At 40.6% G+C, this 23,113-nt stretch overlaps 1 protein-coding gene and 3 pseudogenes across 1 annotated transcript; all 4 read right to left on the bottom strand.

Annotated features, from left to right (window-relative positions):
- Positions 1 to 981: 981 nt before the first annotated feature.
- LOC148720844 (uncharacterized) lies at positions 982 to 10,013 on the bottom strand. Its single transcript, XM_088737819.1, has 3 exons — positions 9,787 to 10,013; positions 5,520 to 6,341; positions 982 to 5,037 (listed from the first exon to the last, which is right to left on the bottom strand). The coding sequence occupies exons 2-3, from the start codon at positions 6,301 to 6,303 to the stop codon at positions 1,931 to 1,933; spliced, it is 3,891 nt and encodes a 1,296-aa protein (XP_088593945.1). The 5' UTR covers positions 6,304 to 6,341; positions 9,787 to 10,013; the 3' UTR covers positions 982 to 1,930.
- A 2,248-nt stretch (positions 10,014 to 12,261) lies between these two features.
- LOC148720843 (uncharacterized) lies at positions 12,262 to 13,925 on the bottom strand (annotated as a pseudogene).
- Positions 13,911 to 15,863, bottom strand: LOC148720842 (uncharacterized; annotated as a pseudogene).
- Positions 15,864 to 16,324: 461 nt separating this feature from the next.
- On the bottom strand, positions 16,325 to 21,624 carry LOC148720841 (uncharacterized; annotated as a pseudogene).
- Between the last annotated feature and the right edge of the window lie 1,489 nt (positions 21,625 to 23,113).

Genomic DNA, 23,113 nt, shown 5'->3' with positions numbered 1-23,113 from the left:
AGGGCTTGCAATCTTAACAGTGAAATAGCATTCTATCCCAAACAGATCCTACATCTTTACTGCCGTTTTGATATTACCAAAAGTGACGGTACATCTATTTAATCCACAAGACAAATAAGTTATGGTCCCCTCCAAGTTCCGTATTGTTTTCTTTGAGTATCATTAAAAGATCACTTGTCTTTCTCCTCTTGTAACTTCCTCGTTGGTTCAATCTGCTGCTCTAACTCATACAGGAAAAAAATCTTAGCTTTGTAGCACGCGCTCGACTGGGCGATAGTGACAATATCGTCACCAAGCTCCTCTCTCCATGAAGGACGACAGAACCCTGAGAACCAGTCGTGCAAGTGAAACAGCGAAAAGTGACTTCTGCCAGAGCCCAAGAGATTTGCTATTTCATGCGCGTGTTTATTGTGTTCTTAACGCGTACTGGCCTCGCACGGTAGAAAGAAAGGCAAATTCTTTGAAATTTTTCTTTGCTTGAGTGAAATTTAAAAGTTAAAAAACCTTTTTAATGCTGTAAAAGCTATTGACACAGCAAATGCTACTGCTGAAAGACTTTTTTTGGAGTGATGCTCGAAATAAAAGCACAACAGAGTGATAACGATAACTGCGCAGCAGGAGGAGAGAATAAAATCTTGTTTTCATACGTAAGGGCTGGATATACAAACATTAACAAGACTATGGTGTCGAACACAAACAGCGGTGGGGTCAGTGATATTGAGACCTATATTCTGTAGCTAGAGGAATTTTGTCTGTGTATTGCTGTGTATTGCTGTGCCCCAGATAACGGAACTTGATTGTAAAAAAAAAATCTTTATATAGATATAAACAATATTCTCACCTAATTAATGTCCTTAACCTAGGGTATATTTTGTAAAAGTTCTGAATTGAAAAAAAGGGGTTTTCGTGAAGACGGTCTTTGTTCATATTGCTGTGACTATAAAAATTTGTCAATGAAATTTTTCTCTATCTCAAGTAAACTCAGATTAAAACAAGAAGCGTTTTTAATACAATTTGTACAATAAAACATTGACATGAAGTTAGAAATCTTTATTTTATTTGTGCAAACAATAAAGCTAGTTGTTTCATTTAGATCATTTAGTGTACTGCTTCTTTTCCTCATAGAGGGAGTGGGTTTACTATAAGCACAGTGCCTCACCTCTCCCTCCCTCCCCCCCCCACCCCCCTTTTGGGTACTTGTTCACCGCTTGCTCTTAACTAAGCAACTATGGTGGTTTTGTTAAAAGACGTCGAACCAAAATTAAAGCAATCAGTGTTGAAGAAAAAACTGACACCAAACAAGAATTTTCAGTGTGTGGGATTCTCTATTATTTATCATAAGCCATTATTTAGCAAAGTTATGAAAGCTGGTTGATCATGTCCTATTTTCCTAAACAAAGATACCTTTAATTTTAATTAGAGTATTTTATCTTTATTTTATCTGGCTCGTTTAAACTTTGAATTATTATGAACATCAATCATTTGATTTAAATCATTTATTCCTTTAATAGAATCCCTCAGTATATTCTCTGCAGCTTTATTGTGAGTAAATGCTGAATGTCATGAGCACGCCGTGTAGATCACGGCACAGCTGAAGTAGAATCGCTAAGAAACCGTCGTGCTATGTTGACTGAACAGTCACTCAGTTATGAATCTGGGTGTCTTTCCCCGAGGACTTTAACTCTGATGTCAAGATTTCGATGAAAGGACTGAAGTGACAACGAGAAGTAGCCTAAGGCATGTTGTGCTACTCCGAGAGAATAGTAACTCTCACCTATGTCCAGGTGTTCTACCCCGTAGAGTTTGAATCGGATTTCGAGAGCACGCTGTTTTCACTGAAGTGCTGACGGTAAGTGGCCTAAGCCAATTTTGTGCTTCTCCGAGAGAAAAGCAACAATCAGCTGTGTCTGAGTGTTCTTCCCCGAGGAGTTTAATCTAAGTTTATGTCAAGGTTACGCTGAAAGGACTTAAGGGCTGACGAAAAGTCGCCTAACTGAAGTTGTATTACTCCGAGAGAAAAGTAACTCTGGGCTGTGCCTGGGTCTTCATCCCCCAAAATTTTAACTCTTATGTTAAGAGCACGTTGAGAGGACTGAAGTGCTGACGGTAAGTTGCCTAAGGCACGTTGTGTTTCTCCGAGAGAAAAGTAGTTCTGAGCTGTTTTTGTGTGTTCTTCCCCGAAGAGTTTAATTCTTATGTGAAGAGAACGCTGTTTTGACTGAAGTGCCAAAGAGAAGTTGCCTAGGGCATGTTGTGTTTCTCCGAGAGAAAAGTAGCTCTGAGCTGTTTTTGTGTGTTCTTCCCCGAAGAGTTTAAGTCTTATATGAAGAGAACGTTGTTTTGACTGAAGGGCTGACGAGAAGTCGCCGAAGGCATGTTGTGTTACTCCGAGAGAAAAGTAACTCTCCGCTGTTTTTATGTGTTCTTCCCCGAAGAGTTTAACTCTTATGTGAAGAGAACGCTGTTTTGATGGAAGTGCTGACGGGAAGTCGCCAAGGGCATGTTGCGTTACCCCTAGAGAAAAGTAACTCTGAGCTGTTTTTGAGTTTTCTTCCCCGAAGAGTCTAACTCTTATGTCAAGGGCACGCTGGAAAGACTGAAGTGCTGACGAAAAGTCGCTTAGGGCCTGTTGTGTAACTCCTACAGTAGAGAAAATCTCAGCTGTGTCTTGGTGTTCTTCCCCGAAGAGTTTCAAGCGGATTTTAAGAGCGCACTGTTTTGACTTAAGTGCTGACGAAAAGTCGCCTAAGGCATGTTGTGTTTGACCGAGAGAAAAGTAACTCTGAGCTGTGTCTGAATGTTCTTTCCCGAATAGTCGTAGTGCGATGTCAAGAGCACACTGATAAGACTGAATGGCTCCAGAATAGTTTCCCATCTTGTAAAGAGCGCAGCCATGGTCCAAATAGTTTTTCAATAATCCTTCCTGGTGCAGGTTTAGATCAAGATTGTCGTCGGGTTTAGGATCATCCCCTGCGGTGACTTTCCCGCTTTGGTTTAAGGTCGTTTTGTGATAACTGATCCTTTTGTCGCATAATTCTACTGCTGGTTTAGGATCATTCGTCACTTTGCTTAATGTATTATTCACGTTCCTTTGGAAGTTCCATAAGCCAATTGAGTGTGGAATGCTTGGATTTGCTATTTCTTTTAATATTTTTAGCACAGAATTGCTTATTGCAACCTTTGTTTCATCATCAGAAAACTGTTTTGTCGCTTCACTGACAGCGCAAATCAGTTCTAATCGCAGTGGTCCAGTGTTTGTAGAATCTGGTTCCGGCTTCTCTCCTTCAATAATTTTCAATTTTCTATCCTCCAATGGAGGAATAACAAGTAGACTTATGCGTCCTAATTCTTTGCATTCTTGTAAAGCTGCCATGTAGAGTTCTAATGCATTTTCTCTCTTTTTGTTGAAACGAAAGTAGGTTGCAAGAATCTGTAATGCAGCTACTTTGAGAATTCGCTCGTCATCGCTGTTACCCATCAAAGAAAGACCCTCTTGTAAGTTCTGAACTCCGCCGTCCATTTTCTCTGAGGCCAGTTGACAGATGCCTCTATAACACAAGAGTTTTGCTTTATCATTGACAGACAAAGGAAGGCTTTCGGCTTCGGAGAGCAGCATCATTGTTCTTCCACATTTTCCCCAAGTTATTTCTGTAAATGCCAAAGACAACAGTAACCGAGTATAGAACGTACTTTTTCCAAACTTTTGAGCCTCTCCAGTTGCATGTTCGTAAAGTTTGTCAATGTTTTCTCCTTCGCACCAGAAAAGAGAATCTAGAAATACCTCGGATTTTATTAGTACAGAAAATGCAACGTCACATGTCTTAGGATCGGAACAGCTTTCCAATAGACTCTGAATAATATTCTGCTTCTGTTCAAAGAAATCAGTAAATGCTTGCATGGAATGTCCAGTCAAAAACTGTTCATTTAGCTTCTCGAAAAGAGAGACGTAAAATGCAGACAAACGTGCTTTGGAGTTCCGCATCGTTTCTTTCATCTCATCTTCGCCTCTTTCTTTTGCAAACGACAGAAGCAACTTATGCATCGAAAATACGTTAGGTTTGCAGCTGGAGTCAAGGAGAGATTTCCTTCGAAGTGTATGCAAGACCTTCTTGGCCTCGACACTTGATTTGACATCCAAAACAGCTGCAGCAACCGAGAGGTTAAACTCCTGTGAAAGAACACTAAGAGATACAAGAGCCTCCTTTTCCAGTAAAGAGAGTCTTATAAAAGAGGTTCCGAATAGGAACTTCAACCTTAGATTGCTAGGATAGTCTGGCTTGTCTAATAGATCGACAACGTCTCTTTCCGTAGAGTCCTCCAAGTCCTTTAGAAATTGACTCGGTTGAGCATTATCTTCAGAAATGGAGGAACACAACAGTTTCATGGCCAAAGGTACGTTCCCGCAGATTTTGGCAATTCTCGAGCAGTCATTCATGGTCGCACTTGGGAGTAACCCAGCTACTAAACTTTGAGAAAAGGACTCGATTAATGGTCGTATTCTTACTGTGTAATGGTCTTGAAAATGCATATTTATAAATTCGAGAGATTCCCTTGTCGTAATAAGAAATGATGCATTTTTGACTTGACCGAGGATGACTTCAAGGAATCTTATAAAATTCTCTTTCCCATTCGGAGCTCCACTTTCGAGCAGGTCATCAGCGTTGTCAAGAATCATCACAAATTCATCTGAAATTTTGCTTAGAAAAAGAGAAAGTTCATCGTCAATGGACATCTGCTGAGGTATTTGATCTTTTGAGGAGTGTCTTCTAAAGAAGTTCAAAAGCTTTGAAGTCAGCTCAGCTTTTGACCGGAGTCCTCGCATGGAGAAGAAGTAAACAGGTAGTCCTCCAGATTGAAGTTGATGTCCGACACCAGTTGCTACAGAAGTTTTACCAAAACCAGGCGACCCCCATATCGACACTATCCGGGTACCTTTGGAAGTCAATTGACTGCTGATGTCTTGACACTCTGTGTGACGGCCAGTGAAGTGTGGAATCTTTGAGGGAAGATTTGATGGTGGAAGAAATGGCTTTGAATCTTGAAAGAAACAAACAGATTGAATCATAAAAGAGCCAATCATAATTGTGCTAGTTCGGAGAACGAACGAAAATAATGATCACAAAAAAGGGTACATTAGGCGATAACATTAAATATCTGGACATCATGTTCCTTATTCGTGCTTTTTCTAAGGTGTCCTCTAACGAAGTCAGTAAATATAGTAGGTGCGGTTTATGTCTTGTACAAATCATAAAAATAACAGGTAGCTCAAGGTGGTAGTCCTCTTCAAAAAGAAAGGCAAATCAGGACATATAGAGAAAGGATTGTAAAACATTCTCTAAGCGTTTTTTGGGGAAAGCAGGAAGTTGAGCTCCAGATTTCATCAATACTATTAAAGTAGGGAGAAAATCGCTTGCGTCCCTCTCCTGTATCCCTGCGGAAGTAGCGCTTAGATCACTCTGCTGCAATGCATCTTTAAGTCTTACTCCCTTTTAAAAGTCAGACCTATAATACCTTTTTACCTGTGTGGTCTTGATTGATGCTTTGTTTAAGATCATCTAGTTTTTGCTCCAATAAAGCAAAGTCTTCAACTTTTTCCTTTATAGCATTCCCCTGTGCTATTAATTCTTCGACACTTGATCTCACTTCTTCCAGACACTCGATATATGATCTGGTCTCCTGTCTAAGACTTTCTTCCAATCTGCGAACTTCTTCGGTGGGAAAGTCAGATTCTGTCAATCCACCGATGGCATCGATGAGATCTGTCTTGACACCAAGAGCTTTGAATGCTTCTTTAGTGAGCTGCACGTATTGATCAAAGATTGGTTTATCAATCTCAGACCTGTCTGAGTGACAAAGCGAGTTCCTTAACAGTCGAAGCTGATCGATCGCGAGTGCAAAGGTTTCCGCTGTATTGCCACTTGGACTCACAACAGACGCATGAAACTTTCCATGAGGTACTTTATGATGCCTTACGTACAGCTCACCAAGTGTCCTGTAATGACCTTTGCTATCTGGCGTAGCAAAGGATCTTGCATAGATGGTGGCCTGGAACAGAGCTGTGCAATCCCATTCTTCATATGAGAGGTGTGTAGGGACTTTGGTTTTTCCACCTTCTTCAGCAACAAATAAATTTCTTACCACCGTGGAGTCATCCCACGGTTGATATCCGGAATGATGTCCATAGATGTTGTCCCACATAGATTTAAACGTTTGACGTAAGGTGCTGGCGAACTCATTGAGGACAATGGAGGCAAATTTGAAATAATTCAGCTGCTCGTTCGAGAAAGGCTGAAGAGCCATCATTGGTAACGAGAGTAGAGTTTGTTATCCCGGGCTAATTCCTGATGGTTGTGAGAGAATTTTGTTATTAGATGCTTTTTGTATAAATTTTAAATATATTTCGAATAATAAGGTTCTTTGAAGCGAGAAATAATGGTAAAGTCGGTTACTTACGGTATCTTTCCCCGTGAAGGTAATTGACAATAATAATAATAATAATAATAATAATAATAATAATAATGATAATAATAATGACATCAATAAAAATAGTAACAATTAATAATACTATATTTAAACAGGGTAGACCTGCCAGCTGAAGCTGTTATGGGTGCCCTTGGCAACTAAACCATTAGGAATTGCAGGAAAAATCACCATAACAGATGAAACATGACAAAAATGTAATAAACTATGTACAATGTCGATGGATAAAAACTAAGAACTATTCAACTAAGTAAATTAAGACTCTAAAAGAAAGAAAAAACAAAAGATTTATTAGAACTATAATAAATAATATCATTAGCTGTGTTTTAAAAATCAAGTTGGCAAGTTTTTGGAAGCCTGTAGTCCCGAGCACCGATTTCTTGAACGGAAGCCAACATGAGATTGAGGCTCCTTGATCCTTCATATCACTGTTGTCATTGGGACGGAAATGACCCAATTGAAATTTGATGTAAATAAATTTAAATTGACTAGATCACGGAGGGTCGTGGGTTCAAGTCCCATCTGGGGCTCGGATTTTTTCTATTACACTAAAAAATTGTTTCATCAATAAATTTAAAGGAGTACTATGATCCAGACAGCTGAGAATCGTTTCCCTTTCACTAAAAAAAAAAACATAGTAAAGTCATGATCTCGCAGGTAAGCTGAAATTAAACGATTGCAGAAAAAAAGCCTGGAAAAAATTTAGGCTTCGACGGGACTGGAATCTAAGCCTCCTCGATACTTGTGTTGAATTTTTTCAGGTTTTCTCTTCTGCATTTGTATAAATTACAGCTCAACTGCGAGGATTACTGCTTTACTTGATCAAATTGAATACGTGTATGAAATTACGACTTAGAGACGGCTTTAAGATTCCAATGTATAAGTTAACCTAACGAAAACTGTCTGTAAACATTAATTTGCCGCAGTACATACGGACTTTGGGCTCATATTCTGCTAATTTGATTTTACTTAGATCCTAACGATTGAAGTAGTCTTGTCTGCGACAGTAAAAATTAGGTGAGCTGTCGTTGGTTGCAAGGGTTTTCTCCTTTACTCTTCCTGTATTGTCCGATTGAAGTTTGCGACTTTTGATTTCACCAAAAGACCTTTTGCATGATAAGTTTGAATTCAGCTTCAACCTAATCTCTGATTGGAAAGAAAGCTCGTCACATTCTCCCACGCTGAATTAAGAATCCGCGCAAAAGTCAGATCGGAGAAGGTATCAGGGGATTAGCATACCACTTGATGTCTATTTCCACCGAGGCATTTGTGATTAGAGTAACGTGTGGATTCAAGTGCAATAAATACTGGAATTTCCTGATCATCGATGTTAAGTGTTGTTCAGTAGGTTGTTAGATGGAGAAACTTTAACTCATCTACATTAAAATTTAATGGCTAAAGCGAGAAACAACATGACGAGAGGCATACAGGCTGATTATTTCGATGATTAAGGACGAAATACGAGAACACGACGCCAAAATCACCCAGAAAATAAACAATATGTTTAAATGGATTTGCTGTTTCTAAGGCGCTTATGAAATAGAGAGTCTATTATTCTTGAAATCGAGGTGTGATGGTCACAGGTCAGGTACCCCCTAACGAGGGAAATTCCCTTTTAATCTTATATAAAGACGCTTGGTTATCTGAACCAAGTGGATCGCAAGAGCGGAAAACAAAAATATTTATCTACTTCTGGTGGCAATACAGATTTTCTCCGATTCTACGATTTTGGTTTTTTTTTCTGCGAATACTACATTAATCATAGAATGATCTGTCTTTGAAAGATTTTTCGTTCTTGCAAATTTGTCAATGAACCACACGCCCGAATGACGTCACGAAATTTAAGACCCAGACAAAATAGGTCCAATTCTTTAAACGTAATAAATGAACAGTATACGAACAGAGGGAAGTTCTCTTCAATCTTTTGAAGTTTTTAATGGAAAGACAACGTTGCTGGTTTGAAATTTGAACGAGAACCTTGGAAATTATTTTATTAGCCACTTAGAACGGTCTCCAGTCTGTAGTTATACTGAATCTCCGATTTCTTGGAAAGCTCGGTACAAGAGGGGGGGGGGGCGGGTTAGGTGGGAAAAGGGGGTCCTTCGCAGCTCTCACGGACATCAAAAAGTACAAATAAAGCTTCAAGAAAAATCAGATAAATGACGGTAAGGTTCACGTTTCGCAGAAAGCAAATTTTAATTTTAGCTGTTAAAACAGTTCACTACAGTTTCTATTTTCAGAAAGAAATCCTCTGACTTAATACTCATGACAGTCGTAGTTTGCAGTAAATGATTCAGCAAATACTGAATGCAAAACAGCGAAATAGCTTCCGTCGTAAAACCGTTGGAATTATAGGTATTACGTGTCGTGTTTGCTAACAAAGTTTCGCTTTCTAAGAATTTCACAACTCAGAAACGGCGTAGCAAGTCGAGCAGGGGAAATTCCCTCTAGATCTGAAAATAATATACTATGACTCAGTAGTAAACAATTTCCGTTTCCGACGTTAACATACCTTCGAGACATAACAAAGATATAATTTTTCCTTGACAAGACAAACACAACCCGCTCTTGTTGTTTGGCCCTATTCTTTAATTTAATCTTTAAATTCCCAGAGGTGATTAAGATGTAATTTCTCCCTATGACACCCATACAATAATAAGCATTCAGGTAATGAGAATACTCAAACTTATCAGTTAGAAGTTGTTTTCTTGATCTAAAAACCAAATTCTTGTAACTCATTTTCGAAAAAATGTGTAGCAGCCAGAAAGGAGAGTTAACAATCAAATCTTTGGAGCTAAAGAATTAAAATGTGTAAATCGATTTTGAAGTAGTGTTTTCCTCTTTGAAGCAGCATCGCAGATTTTCGAATCTACAGTGGAAACACTCGTTTGCAAAACAGAATTGTTAGAAGTGAAGGATCTTCGATTGCTTGAATTTTTCTTTTCACTTTATATTTCCCCTATTCTACGACTATCGTGTGCAACTCGGTGATTTCGACTGAAGACCTTTTTGCATGATAACTTTCCGCTTTAACCGAATCTCCGAACGAGGAGAAAAATCGACAATTAATTAAACTATCTACAGCAAAGAATCTGGAGAGAGTCAGATCAGATAATGTATTCGAGATTAGTGTATCAATTTGTTGTCTATTTTCACCGAGGAATTCCATGATTTGACACGTAGATTTCTCAATTATTGCAAGAAAAAACTTAGAACTGGATACTAATCTCAAAGAATATCTATAATTATTAATATTTAGTCTAGTTTTTTTGAGTAAGTAAATTGGAAAAACTATCACTGACCTACCTTGTTTTGCCTTATATTAATGGCAGACATCCCGGTTGATTATGTCAAAGATTCATGGACGACAGGCAACTCTAAAACCCGAAATTCATCCCAAAACTGACTGTCGTGATACGCATGCAACAGAGCGTCAATAAGCTCTGGTATGAAAAATGCTTTTGACCGGAATAAAATGTGACGTGTTGGTCATACGATATGTTCTAGCAAGGGTATTTCCCTTTCATCTAAACCACAACGAAATCCTCGAGCGTGATTGTTAATCATTACTGCGATTTGAGCCCTAATAGGACGGTCTAACCGTCAAGATTGTTAGTAAAAAGTGAAATGGGAAGGTTAGCGCTTCATACCTGCGTGAATGGACAGCCGCGACGTGGCATTTGCGCGCTGCTGCCTAGACTGTTGAATTTCACATTCTCGTAGGAAAAGGTCAACTTTTGTACCCTTAAGTTTTTGAGAGTATTTAGTCCAAGAGTATTACGCCTGATGTTGGGGACCCGTCAGTTATTTATCACCTGGAAAGGGAGGGGGGGATGGAGGATGGAGGATTATCGGGATCACGTGGTTTTCAGAGGAAACGGAGGGGTAATCATTGAAGAGGTCGCCTTCCATGAAAAGACTGAGTAGAATTTTCTGCTTAATTGAGTTATTAACTTTTGTGTGATGTCATTTGGAAAGATATTTTAGTCTGGTTGTTCTCATTTAAATCTGGTTCCCCTTAAATTGCAAGATTGAGAAGGGGGAGGGGGGGGGGGCAAGGAGATAGGAACAGATAAGGGAAAGAGACACCGTGGTAGGGAGTAAGATGAAGGGCACATGGGATGGGAAGGAGAAGGTAGGATGGCAGGGGAGGTAAAGAGGAGGACAGGGAAGGAGGATGGAGTTAATAAAGATAATCTAGACCGGGGGAGGGAGAGAGAGGGAACGACGATATGATGAGAGATGATAAGATAGATAGTAAGAAAGAGGGGATGAGAGACGGGTAAGGAGGGGCAAGGAGGGAAGGAGAGATGATGTAGAAGGGAAGAAGATGGAAGAAAGGTGAGAGAGTCTGGGAGAAACGGAAGGAATGAGAGAAAGGGGTAAGAGTTAGTGGAAAGGGAGGTATATCCCTAGGGAGGCACATCGTAGAGGAATAAGTTCACTGTCGACACTGTTGTGTTATTTCTACTTGTGAATTTTTCTTTACATTTTGTCACCACCTACTGATATGCATCATTCAGTTTTTGAGGCATTTGAAAGAATTTTTTTGGAGTGATGTTCAAAATGCAAGTGCAACAGAGTGATGGTGACAAAAAAAAAAGAAAAGATAAAACATCTTCTCACATCTTTAGTGTCCTTAAGCCAGGTTGCATTTTTACAAGAAAATGTTTGTGAGAAAAATGTTATGGGTTGAACCAGGATCTAAGGGGGGGGGGGGATTGTTTAATGTTCATATTTTTGTGTCAATGTAAACGTGTGTTTACTCAGGTAAACTCAGATTAAAACATAAAAGGCCAGTTATTTACTCGAGGTCTAACCCAAACCACGGTTTCACGCAAGCAGTCGCCCTCAGGGATTCTCCATAAGAGGGTTGATTTAATCTAAAAATGTCCTTCCACTATTCGCTATCGGCCCTCTTAACACTGTTGAAAAAAAAATTAATGTCCAGATGAATGGCTTGAAGATGGCGTAGGACGCGGTTTCGTAAAACAACGGCTAGGTAAAAGGCAAAGCCTGTTTACGAGCCAAGTGGACCATCGGGCCTGCGTTTAATACCAATTTCCTTAGCATGAAGCGACAAGAAGTATTTCTATTCCTCCCTGAATGGAATGCTAGTTCGTCGCAGTGTTACCCCCAGCATTAAATTCACTGGTCCCCATTTATACTCCTGGTTGAAGAGAGGCACTTTGAGAGTAAAGTGTATTGCCCACAGCACAATGTCCCCGGCCAGGGCTCGAACCCAGGTCACTCGACCGGAGTCGAGAACCCTAACCATGAGGCCACTGTGCCTCCCAAACACGCTGACCCCGGTATAACAACGGCTAAATTATGATTAAAGAACAGCCTGAAGTATTTTAAATGTAGTTTCCGCCCTTAAACACAGAGATAAAGTAAACAATCTTTATTTTAGACCAATTTGTTCATTCAAGTTTTCACAAAATCATTCAATTTTCTGCAGATCCATGTCGTTTTCTCTTCTAGAGAGCCCCAGGTTTAATTTCACACATAGGTTTAAAGGCAAGGGGTCTCTCGGCTGGGTTTTATTATTGCCCCTTTTGAAACGGGGTTCAAAATCATCCTCTCTGTCAAGAGGAGAAATTTGCTTCCTTAACTTTTGATGCGGAATTAATGAATATTTCGCTAGTATTCCTCGGAAATTTCCCCCCCCCCCTGAAATAAAACATCCCCTTCTAGTTTTGACTGAGCCAACCACTTATAAAATCAAATGGTAGCTTGCTGATCACTTGTCAATACCCCAAAATATGCATATTTTGTTTTTTCTTTGTCAGTGGTTCTGACCTCAGCAATACCTTAAGTAATCAAATTGCAAATTTATGTCATACTTGCAAATCATTAAATTACTCGTTAACTATCAAAGTCTCGAAATGTCTTTTTTATCTTCTCTGTTGATGACTGATTCCGATATAAATTAGACTAAAACGCATGCAAGAGTTTTTTCAATGTATATTAATAATGTTTAAAACAGGTATAGATCGAGTGTGAAAGGCTTACAGTGTATTCGATTCCCAAGGCAAGTCATTGGAGTACCTCACCCCCTCCCCACTCAATAAACCTAGGGATTCAGTGAACTCCTGTGTTTAACTACCAAACTTTGGTGGTTTTCCGAGAAGAGATGAAACCAAACAGAGAGCAGTGCTTTTCAGTAGTTAGACATAAAGTCATTAATCTCTTTAGTACAGTTGCTCGGTATATCCTCTACTGCTCTATCGCGAGAAAATGCAAAGTTTAAGCAATCACTTGATGTTCTATCCTGAGAAGTTTTAAATGTCAAGTCTACACCGCGTAGATCAACGCACAGCTGAAGTAGTCGCCCCGACGCTGTTGTGCTACGTATACTCTGACTACAAAAGAACTCAGCTCTGTATCTGCGAGCTTTTTCAAGAAGAATTTAACTCATTTACCAAGAACGCCAAAAGGATTAAAGTGCTGAGAGGAAATTTCGCAAGGAAAATTGTCATGCAAGAGTGTAGTAGCTCTGAGCTGTGTCTGGGTGATCTTCCCCGAAGAGTGCAACTCGGATTTCAAGTGCTCGCCGTTTAGAGTTAAGTGCTGGCAAAAGGTCGCCTGAATCATACTGAGTTACTCCGAGAGGAAAATAACTCTGAGCTATGTCTGGGTGTTCTTCCCCGAATAACGCAACTCGGATTTCAAGTGCACGCTGTTTAGAGTTAAATGCTAACGACAGGTCACCTAAAGCATGTTGTGTTTCTCCAAGAGAAATGTAACTCTGAGCTGTTTCTGGGTGTTCTTCCCCGAAAGGTTAACTCTGATGTCAAAAGCAGACTGACCAGGTGAAGTGCTGATTAAAAGGTCGCTTGAAGCATATTGGATTACTCCGAGAGGAAAGTAACCATGAGCTGTTTCTGAGTGTTCATCCCCGAAGAGATTTACGCTTATGTCAAGGGCATGTTGATGGAACTGAAGCGCCGAGGAAAAGTCGTCTGAAGCAAGTTGTAATTTGAATATATCAACAAAGTTGAAATGGTAAATTGGCCACCGTTACGATTATAAAAGCTGACGTTTCGAGCGTTAGCCCTTCGTCGAAGCTAGTCATTGTGTTTGTCCAAGACGGAAGTAACTCTGAGCCGTATCTGAGTGTCCTTCTCCGAAGAGTTTTACCCTTATGTCAAGGGTATGTTGAAGGGATTGAAACGTTGAGGAAGAGTCGTCTGAGGCGTGTCGGGATACTCCGAGCCAAAAGTAACTGTAGGCCGTATCTGAGTGTTCTTCCCCGAGGAGTTTTACCCTTATGTCAAGGGCATGTTGATGGGACTGAAGCGTTGAGGAAAAGGCGCCGAAGGCATGTTGGGCTACTCCCGAGAGAAAAATAACTGTGAGCTGTGTCTCGGTGTTCTTTGAAGAGTTTAATTTACTCTGATGTCAAGAGCACGCTGATGGGACTGAAGTGCTGACTCTTTGGGGAAGAACACTCAGACACAGGTAGGAGTTGCTCTATTCTCGGAAAAACAACATGTCCCAGACGACCTCTCATCGGCACTTTACGGCTTTCTTTTTACGGGCATGTTCTGTCACTCCGATAGAATAGAAACTCTGAGCTGTGTCCATGTGTTTTTCCCCGAAGAGTTTTACACTGATGTCTAGTGCAGGCTGAAAGGACTGAAGTTCTGACGAGAAGTCGCCTGAAGTATATTGCATTTGGGCGAGAGAAAAATAACTATCGGCTGTGTCTTTGTGTCCTTCCCCGAAGGACGCCATAAAGAGCACGCCGTAAAGTGCCGATGAGGAGTCGTCTGGGACATGTTGTTGTTCCGAGAATAGAGCAACTCCTAGCTGTGTCTGAGTGTTCTTCCGTAAAGAGTTTAACTCTAATGTTAAGAACATGCTGAAAGGACTGAAGTGCTGACGAAAAGTCGCCTGAGATATGTTGTGTTTGTCCGAGAGAGAAGTAACTGTAAGGCTAAGGAGTTTAACTCTGATGTCAATAGCTCGCTGAAGGGACTGAAGTGCTGACAAGAAGTGGCCTAAGGCATGTCGTGTTACTCCGAGAGAATAGTGACTCTCACCTGTGTCCAGGTGTTCTACCGCGAAGAGTTTGAATCGGATTTCAAGAGCATGCTGTTTTGACTGAAGTGCTAATGAAAGTGCCCTAAGGAATGTTGTGTTCTCTGAGAGAAAAGCAACAATCAGCTGTGTCTGGCTGTTCTTCTCCGATGAGTTTAACCTAATTTTATGTCAAGGTTACACTGAAAGGACTTAAGGACTGATGAAAAGTCGCCCAACTGAAGTTGCGTTACTCCGAGAGAAAAGTAACTTTCAGCTGTGTCTGGGTCTTCATCCCCCAAAATTTTAATTCTTATGTCAAGAGCATGCTGACAGGACTCAAGTGCTGACGATAAGTCGCCTAAGACACGTTGTGTTACCCCGAGTGAAACATAACTCTCAGCTGTTTTTGTGTGTTCTTCCGCAAAGAGTTTAATTCTTACGTCAAGAGCACGCTGATGGGAGTGAAGTGCTCACGAGAAGTCGCCAAAGGCATGTTGTGTTACTCCGAGAGAAAATTAACTCTCAGCTGTTTGCATATGTTCTTCCCCAAAGAGTTTAACTCTTAATAATAATTAATAATAATTAAACATTTATATAGCGCAAACTACTATATAGATAATCAGTCGCGCTTTACAATCAGTTCAGGTGAGATCGGACGTCAGAATTCATCAGGCGCAATATGCAGCCACTTCAGTCCATATATTGATCTCACCTTCCCTCCCCAATTCACCCTAGAGTAGACACTACACAAAGATAGACCACAACACCGGGCACGACGTGCCCTACTCTTTTCGAAGAGTCTGTGGGTTCTTTAACGTCCCACAATTTTCATCACATATAAGGGCTTGTGAGACGGGACCTCCATTTATCGTCCCTATCCGAGAAGACTAGAAAGTCTAACCATTTGCAGATATTATTACAAAGACAGCACTTTCTTCTCAGTTATTTAAAGACCCTGAGTGTTGGTCCGGCCGGAGTCGAACTCTCGACCTCCCGCACAACAGTCCAGCGCTATACCAATTGAGCTAACCGGGAGGCTAGCTTCTTATGTGAAGAGAACGCTGTTTTGACTGAAGTGCCGAAGAGAAGATGCCTAGGGGCATGTTGTATTTCTCCAAGAGAAAAGTAGCGCTCAGCTGTTTTTGTGTGTCCTTTCCCGAAGAGTTTAACTCTTATGTCAAGGGCACGCTGAAAAGACTGAAGTGCTGACGAAAAGTCGCATAAGGCATGTTGTGTAACTCCTACGGTGAAGCAAATTTCAGCTGTGTACAGGTGTTCTTCCCCGAAGAGTTTAACTCGGATTTTAAGAGCACACTGTTTTGATTGAAGTGCTGACGAAAAGTCACCTCATGCATGTTGTGTTTGACCGAGGGAAAAGTAACTCTCAGCTGTTTTTATGTGATCTTGCCCTAAGAGTTTATTTTCTATCTTAAGAGCTCGCTGAAAGGACTGAGGGGCTGACGAGAGGTCGCCCAAGGTACCACTCCCCAAATAAAACACCCCCGAAAATGCATATTTGTTTTTGGTTTCTTCGGGATCGGTTTCGAATTAAACAATAGGCTTAAGTAATTTAAAACTGCAAATGGAAAAAGTTCATCTTTTTCTCTGTTGTTCTCTTTCATGGTTTTGGTCAATAAGCGTCCAAGAATTTTATGATGATTTTTAAAAGCCTTAGATCGAGTCTGAAAGGCTCAGGGGTGTATCCCAGGAGCAAAGTCAGGACAAAAACTCACCTCTGCCCCCACTTCCCCCCTTTGGGTAACTAGGTTAATTAGTGTTTTCGTGAAAGAGTTCGAACCAAAATGACAGCAATGCCTTTCAGTGTTGAAGACAAAATTTACATCAAACATGAATTTTCAGTACATGTGATTGTAGCTTATTCATCGTCAGCCATTTAGCAAAATTATGAAAGCTAGTTGATCATGCTTTATTTGCTTATCAGATACCTTTAAATTTAATCAGAGTATGTTATCTTTAGCTTGTTTAACTTTGAACTTTCTATAACACCATAATTAGACCTAAATCCTTAACCCTTTAATAGAATCCGTCAGCATATCCTCCTCAGCTTTAGACAATGTGAGTAAATACTGATTATAAACAACTTGTTGGGGTTCCAACTAAATGTTATGTGCACGCCGTGTAGATTATCGCACAGCTGAGGTAGATTTACCGAGAAACCGTTTTGCTACGCTGACTGAACAGTAACTTAGCTCTGAATCTGGGTGTCCCTCCCCAAAGAGTTTAACTCTGATGTTAAAAGCACGCTGAAAGGATGGAACCGCTGACGAAAAGTCGCCTAAGGCATGTTGTGTTACTCCGAGAGAAAAGCAACTCTCTGCTGTGTCTGGGTGTTCTTCCCCGAAGAGTTTAATCATTATGTCAAGAGCACGCTGTTTTGACTAAAGTGCTGACGAGAAGTCGCCTTAGGCATGTTGTGTTTCTCCAAGAGAAAAGTAACTCTCAGCTGTGTCTGAGTGTTCTTCCCCCAAATGTTCAACTCTTACGTCAAGAGCACGATGATGGGAGTAAAGTGCTAACAAGAAGTCGCCTAAAGCATGTTTTGTCAAGCCGAGAGAAAAGTAAGTCCTAACTGTATCCAAGTGTTCTTCCCCAAAGATTTTAACTCGGATTTCAAGAGCACGCTGTTTTGACTGCAAGGCCGACGAGAATTGGCTTAAGGTATGTTGTGTTACTCCGAGAGAAAAGTAGCTCTGAGCTGTTTTTGTGTGTTCTTCCCCGAAGAGTTTAACTTTAATTTCAAGAGCATGCTGATGAGACAGAAGTGCTGACGAGAAGTCACGTAAGGTGTGTTGTGTTTCTCCGAGAAAAAAGGAACCCTCAGCTGTTTTTGTGTGTTCCTCCCCGAAGAGTTTAACGCTTTTGTCAAGAGCACGCTGAAAGGACTGAAGTGCTGACGAGAAGTCGCCCAGCACGTGTTGTGTTTCTCCGAGAAAATAGGAACTCTCAATTGTTTTAGTGTGTTCTTTCCCGAAGAGTCTAACTCTTATGTCAAGAGCACGCTGAAAGGACAGAAGTGCTGACGGGAGGTCGCCTAGGGCATTTTGTGTTACTCCGAGAGAAAAGTAACTCTGAGCTGTGTCTGAGTGTTCTTTCCCGAACAGTCCTAATGCGGTGTCAAGGGCACACTGATAAGACTGAATGGCGCCAGAGTAGTTTTGCATCCTGTAAAGAGCGTAGCCATGGTCCAAATAGTTTTTTAATAATCCTTCCTGGTGCACGTTTAAATCCAGATTGTCGTTGGGTTTAGGGTCATCCTCTACGGTGACTTTTCCCCTTTGGTTCAAGGTCATTTTGTGATAACTGATCCTTGTCTTGCATAATTTTACTGCTACTTTGGGATTATTCGTCACGTTGCTTAGTGTATCATTGACGTTGCGTTGGAAGTTCCATAAGCCAATTGAGTGTGGAGTGCTTGAATTTCCTATTTCTTTACATATTTTTAGCACAGAATTACTTATTGCTTCCTTTGTCTGATAATCAGAGAACTGTTTTGTCGCTTCGCTAATAACGCAAATCATTTTTAATCGTAGTGGTCCAGCGGTTGTAGAATCTGGTTCCGGCTTCTTCCTTGGATAATTTTGAATTCTCTGTTCTTCAATGGAGGAATAACGAGAAAACTTGTGTCACCTAATGCTTTGCATTCTTGTAAAGCTGCTATGTAAAGCTGTAATGCAATTCCTCTCTTTTCTTTGAAACGAAAGTAGGTTACAAGAATTTGCAAAACAGTCACCTTGAGAATTAGTTCGTCAGTGCTGTTACCCATCAAGAAAAGAGCCTCTTATAAGTTCTGAACTCCGTTGTCTATTTTCCCTGAAGCCAGTTGACATATGCCTCTATAACACAGGAGCTTTCCTTTATCATCTACCGGTAAAGTTAGGCCTTCGGCTTCAGAGAGCAACGACATCGATCTTCCATGTATCCCCCAAGTCACCTGGGCAAATGCTAAGGACACCAGTAACTGACTATAGAACACGTTTTCTCCAAACTTCTGAGCTGCTTTTATCGCATAATCGTAGATTTTGAGAATGGTTGCTTCCTCGCACCAGAAAAGGGAATCTACGAACACTTCCGCTTTCGTCAGGACACCAAATGCAACGACACATGTCATAGGATCGGAACAGCTCTCCATAAGACTATGAATAATGTTCTGCTCCTGTTCAAAGAAATCAATAAATGCTTGCATGGAATTTCCTTTCAAAAACTGTTCATTTAGCTTCTCGAAAAGAGAGACGTAAAATGCAGACAAACGTGCTTTGGAGTTGACAATCGTTTCTTTCATTTCATCCTCGCCTCTTTCTCTTGCAAACGAAAGAAGCAATTTATGCATAGAAAATGAGTCAGGTTTGCAGCTGGAGTCGAGAAGAGATTTCCTTCGAAATTCATGCAAGACCTTCTTAGCCTCAATACATGATTTGACATCCAAAACAGCTGCAGCAACCGATAGGTTGAAGTCCTCTGAAAGAACACTAAGAGATACAAGAGCTTCTTTTTCTGGTAAAGACAGTCTCGTAAAAGAGGTTTCAAATAGGAAGTTCAATCGCAGATTACTAGGATAGTCTGGCTTGTCTAATAAGTCGAAAACGTTTCTTTCTGTAGATTCCCCCAACTCCTTTAGAAATTGACTCGGCTGAGCATTATCTTCAGAAATGGAGGAACACAATAGTTTCATGGCCAAAGGTACATTCCCACAGATTTTTGCAATTTTCGAGCAGTCAGTCATTGTCGCACTTGGAAGTAATCCACCCACTAAACTTTGAGAAAAGAACTCGTCTAAGGGTCGTATTCTCACTGGGTGATGGCCTTGGAAATGCACATCCATGAACTCGAGAGATTCCCTTGTCGTAATAAGAAATGATGCATTTTGAACTTGACTGACGATGACTTCAAGGAATTTTATGCAATCTTCTCTCACGTTCGGAACTCCACTTTCGAGTAAGTCATCAGCGTTGTCGAGAATCATCACAAATTCATCTGAAATTTCGCTTAGAAAGAGTGAAAGTTCATCGTATATGGACATTCCCTGAGGTATTTGATCTGTCGAGGAGTGTCTTTTAAAGAAGCTCAGAAGCTTCCAAGTCAGATCTGCTTTTGACGGGAGTCCTCGCATGGAGAAGAAGTACACAGGTAGTCCTCCAGAGTGAAGTTGATGTCCGACAGTAGTTGCTACAGAAGTTTTACCAAAACCAGGCGAGCCCCATAACGACACGATCCGGGTACCTTTGGAAGTCAAGTGACTGCTAATCTCTTCACACTCTCTCTGACGGCCAGTGAAGTGTGGAATCTTTGAAGGAAGACTTGATGGTGGAATGAATGGCTTTGAATCTTGAAAGAAACAAAAAAAAAAAGGATCGTAAACGAGCCAGTTGCAATCACGCTGGTTTGGAAAACAAATGAAAATAGTGATCACAAAAAGGGATCATTATACGGTACCATAAAATATCTGAACATAAGTTTTTGTTTTTGAGGTGCCACAAGCTTCGTGCTTTTTCTATGGTGTTCTCCAACCTCATCCGATGTGAGTCACAGAGGCAGTAAATATAGTAAGTGGGGGTTTATTCCTTGGACAAATCATAAAAATAATAGGTAGCTTAAGGTGGTACTCTTGCTCAAGAAGTTGAAATCAGAGCATTGGAAAACTATTTGATAGACATTCTCTATACGTTACAATTACAATTACAATTTACAATTTATCACTTATAGAGCGCTATTTACAATGACAGATCAACAGCACTTTACAATCAATCCTAACCCGCCCATCCCACCCCAGGGCAGGACATCCATCACACAGTAATCTCGTGCGTGGGAAATTAACGTCTCCTACCCCTAACCCTGTAGGAGACGGGACCTCCATTTATTCGTCCCTATCCGAGAAGACTAGAATATCTAACCATTTCTTGATGTTATAGAAAGGAAGCATATTCTTCTCAATTATTTTAAGACCTTGAGTGTTGGTCCGGCCGGGGCTCGAACCCTCGACCTCCCGCACAACAGTCCAGCGCTCTATCCATTGAGCTAACCGGGAGGCGGTAGCTAACCGGGAGGCGGATTTCAAGGAAACAGGTAGTTGTTTAATAGTTTAATATTTGTAGTGCGCAGATTCCATTTGCAGATGATCAAATGCTCTTGTGCTCTTAAATTAATTAATGCTATTTAAGTAAGGAGAAAAAATCGCTTGTATCCCTCTTGTCTATGGAAGTAGCGATTAGAATACTCTGCTGCCTTGCATGATTAAGTTTTTTCCCTTTAAAAGTCAGAGCTATTAATTAATAATAAATTTTTACCTGGTGTATGGTCTTGATTCCTATTTTGTTTCAGATCGTCTATTTTTTGCTCCAATAAAGCAAGGTCTTCGACTTTTCCTTTGATGACATTCCCCTGTGCTATTAATTCGTCGACACTTGATCTCACCTTTTCGAGACACTCGACAGTTGGTCTTAATTCTTCGAGACACTCGATATACGATCTGGTCTCCTGTCGAAGACTTTCTTCCAATCTGCGAACCTCTTTGGTGGGAAAGTCAGATTCCGCCAATCCACCGGTAGCATCGATGGGATCTGTCTTGACACCAACAGCTTTGAATGCTTCTTTAGCGAGCTTCACGTATTGGTCGAAGGTTGGTTTATCAATTTCAGACCTGTCAGAGTGACAAAGCGTGTTTCTTAATAGTCGAAGCTGATCAATCGCAAGAGCGAAGGTTTCGGCTCTACTTCCACTTGGACTCACAACATATGCATGGAACTTTCCAGGAGGTACTTTATGGTACCTTACGTACAGTTCACCAAGTGTCCTGTAATAACCTTTGCTATCTGGCGTAGCAAATGACCTAGCATGTATGGTGGCCTGGAACAGAGCTGTGCAATCCCATTCTTCATAAGATAGGTGTGTAGAGACTTTGGTTTTTCCACCTTTTTCAGCAAGAAACAAATTTCTTACCACCGTGGAGTCATCCCAGAGTTGATATCCGGGACGATGTCCAATTAAGTTGTCCCACATTGATTTAAACGTCTGACGTAAACCAATGGGGAACTCATTGAGTACAATGGAGGCAAATTTGAAATAATTCAGCTGCTCGTCCGCAAAAGGCTGAAGAGCCATAGGCTGCGGAAGCTCTGGAGATTGCTATCCTCAACCAAAATCCGAAGAGAGATTTATTTTTGATCAACCATATATCTTAAGTAAAATTAAACAGGGATTTATGTATGTAAGAGAGAAGGGAAAAAAAGGTCTTTCGTCATACTTTATCGCACATGGGTACTGGCTCTATTAATTGTACATGTCAAAATCATGGAATACGGAAAGTGGTTACACAACTTCAAGTGAAATCTTATCTATGTACGCTTTGAATTTCCTTTCTGTTGGGATGCCATGTCCTAGCACTTAGTAAATAAAACTAAAATATTTCCCTCTCGAGCGTCAAATGTTGTATCCAAGAAATGCGGAAACCAACAAATCTAGGACTCGGATGCCATAGGATGGATGTACATCTTAGAACCTAAGGTCCTTCACAAAAATCATTTCAATAGGCTTCGTTTACTGTCAAAACTATTTTTTTTAAATCTCAACTGCAAGTTGTTAATATGCAGTAAGAGATCTAGAAATTTCTTTGCCAGCAAACAGTTCGAATTAATTTCATGCCTGGAATGATATTATCACGGTATTTTGACGTACATGTTTATAAAATGTCAAACCTCTTTATTCCCTAAAGACATTATTTTCTGTTGTAACTTTTCATAAGATTTCCCGAATGAGATCACGAATTTACATGGCATTAACAAGAAGGCACGAAGAAACAAATTATGGCGCACTTGATGGTAAAAGGAAATTGAAGGACTGATATAAAAGATTGCATGTTGATTTCTGCTAAAAGCGGCATAAACATTTACATTCTCCGTAAGATACCCCGGCCGGACCAACACTCAGGGTCTTAAAATAATTGAGGAGAATTTGCTACCTTTCTATAACATCAAGAAATGGTTAGATATTCTAGTCTTCTCGGATAGGGACGAATAAATGGAGGTCCCGTCTCCTGCAGGGTTGGGGTAGGAGACGTTAATTTCCCACACACGAGATTACTGTGTAATGGATGTCCTCCCCTGGGGTGGGATGGGTGGGATATAGGGCGCACTTAATTTGGAGCCTCGCTCTGTTGTGCGACCCTCACCACACTCTGGTGAAAGTGATTAAATACCTACAAATGTACATAGCGAATCATCCCGAAACTTCAAATCTTGTTCTCGATGGCAGCGATCAGAAATTGGGTGTTGTGTCAAGTCTAACAAACTTTGGAATTTCTTAGACCTTCATCGATATTGAATGTTAAATTGTTTCATTTCGTTAATAGTTGAAAAATAAAGAATATTGCCCCTCACCTACCTTGAAACTCAACTTGAAGCGGGAATTATTATAATGACAGACACACAGGCTGACTATCTCAACATAAATTAATGAACTGCACGACTGCCACCCGAAATTTATCCAGAGACTGGCTGTGAAGTTATGACTAGTTATTCATGCCACACGGAATTTTTAAACCCTTATCACGTTAACTGAACAATATTAATCCACTCAGTATTGTGCAGTTTCC

The sequence above is a fragment of the Stylophora pistillata genome, chromosome 11 (genome assembly GCF_964205215.1).
Source record: "Stylophora pistillata chromosome 11, jaStyPist1.2, whole genome shotgun sequence".
Lineage (NCBI taxonomy): Eukaryota > Metazoa > Cnidaria > Anthozoa > Scleractinia > Pocilloporidae > Stylophora > Stylophora pistillata.
The sequence above is the reverse complement of the archived record's forward strand: the minus strand, read 5'-3'. Positions and strand labels throughout refer to the sequence as shown.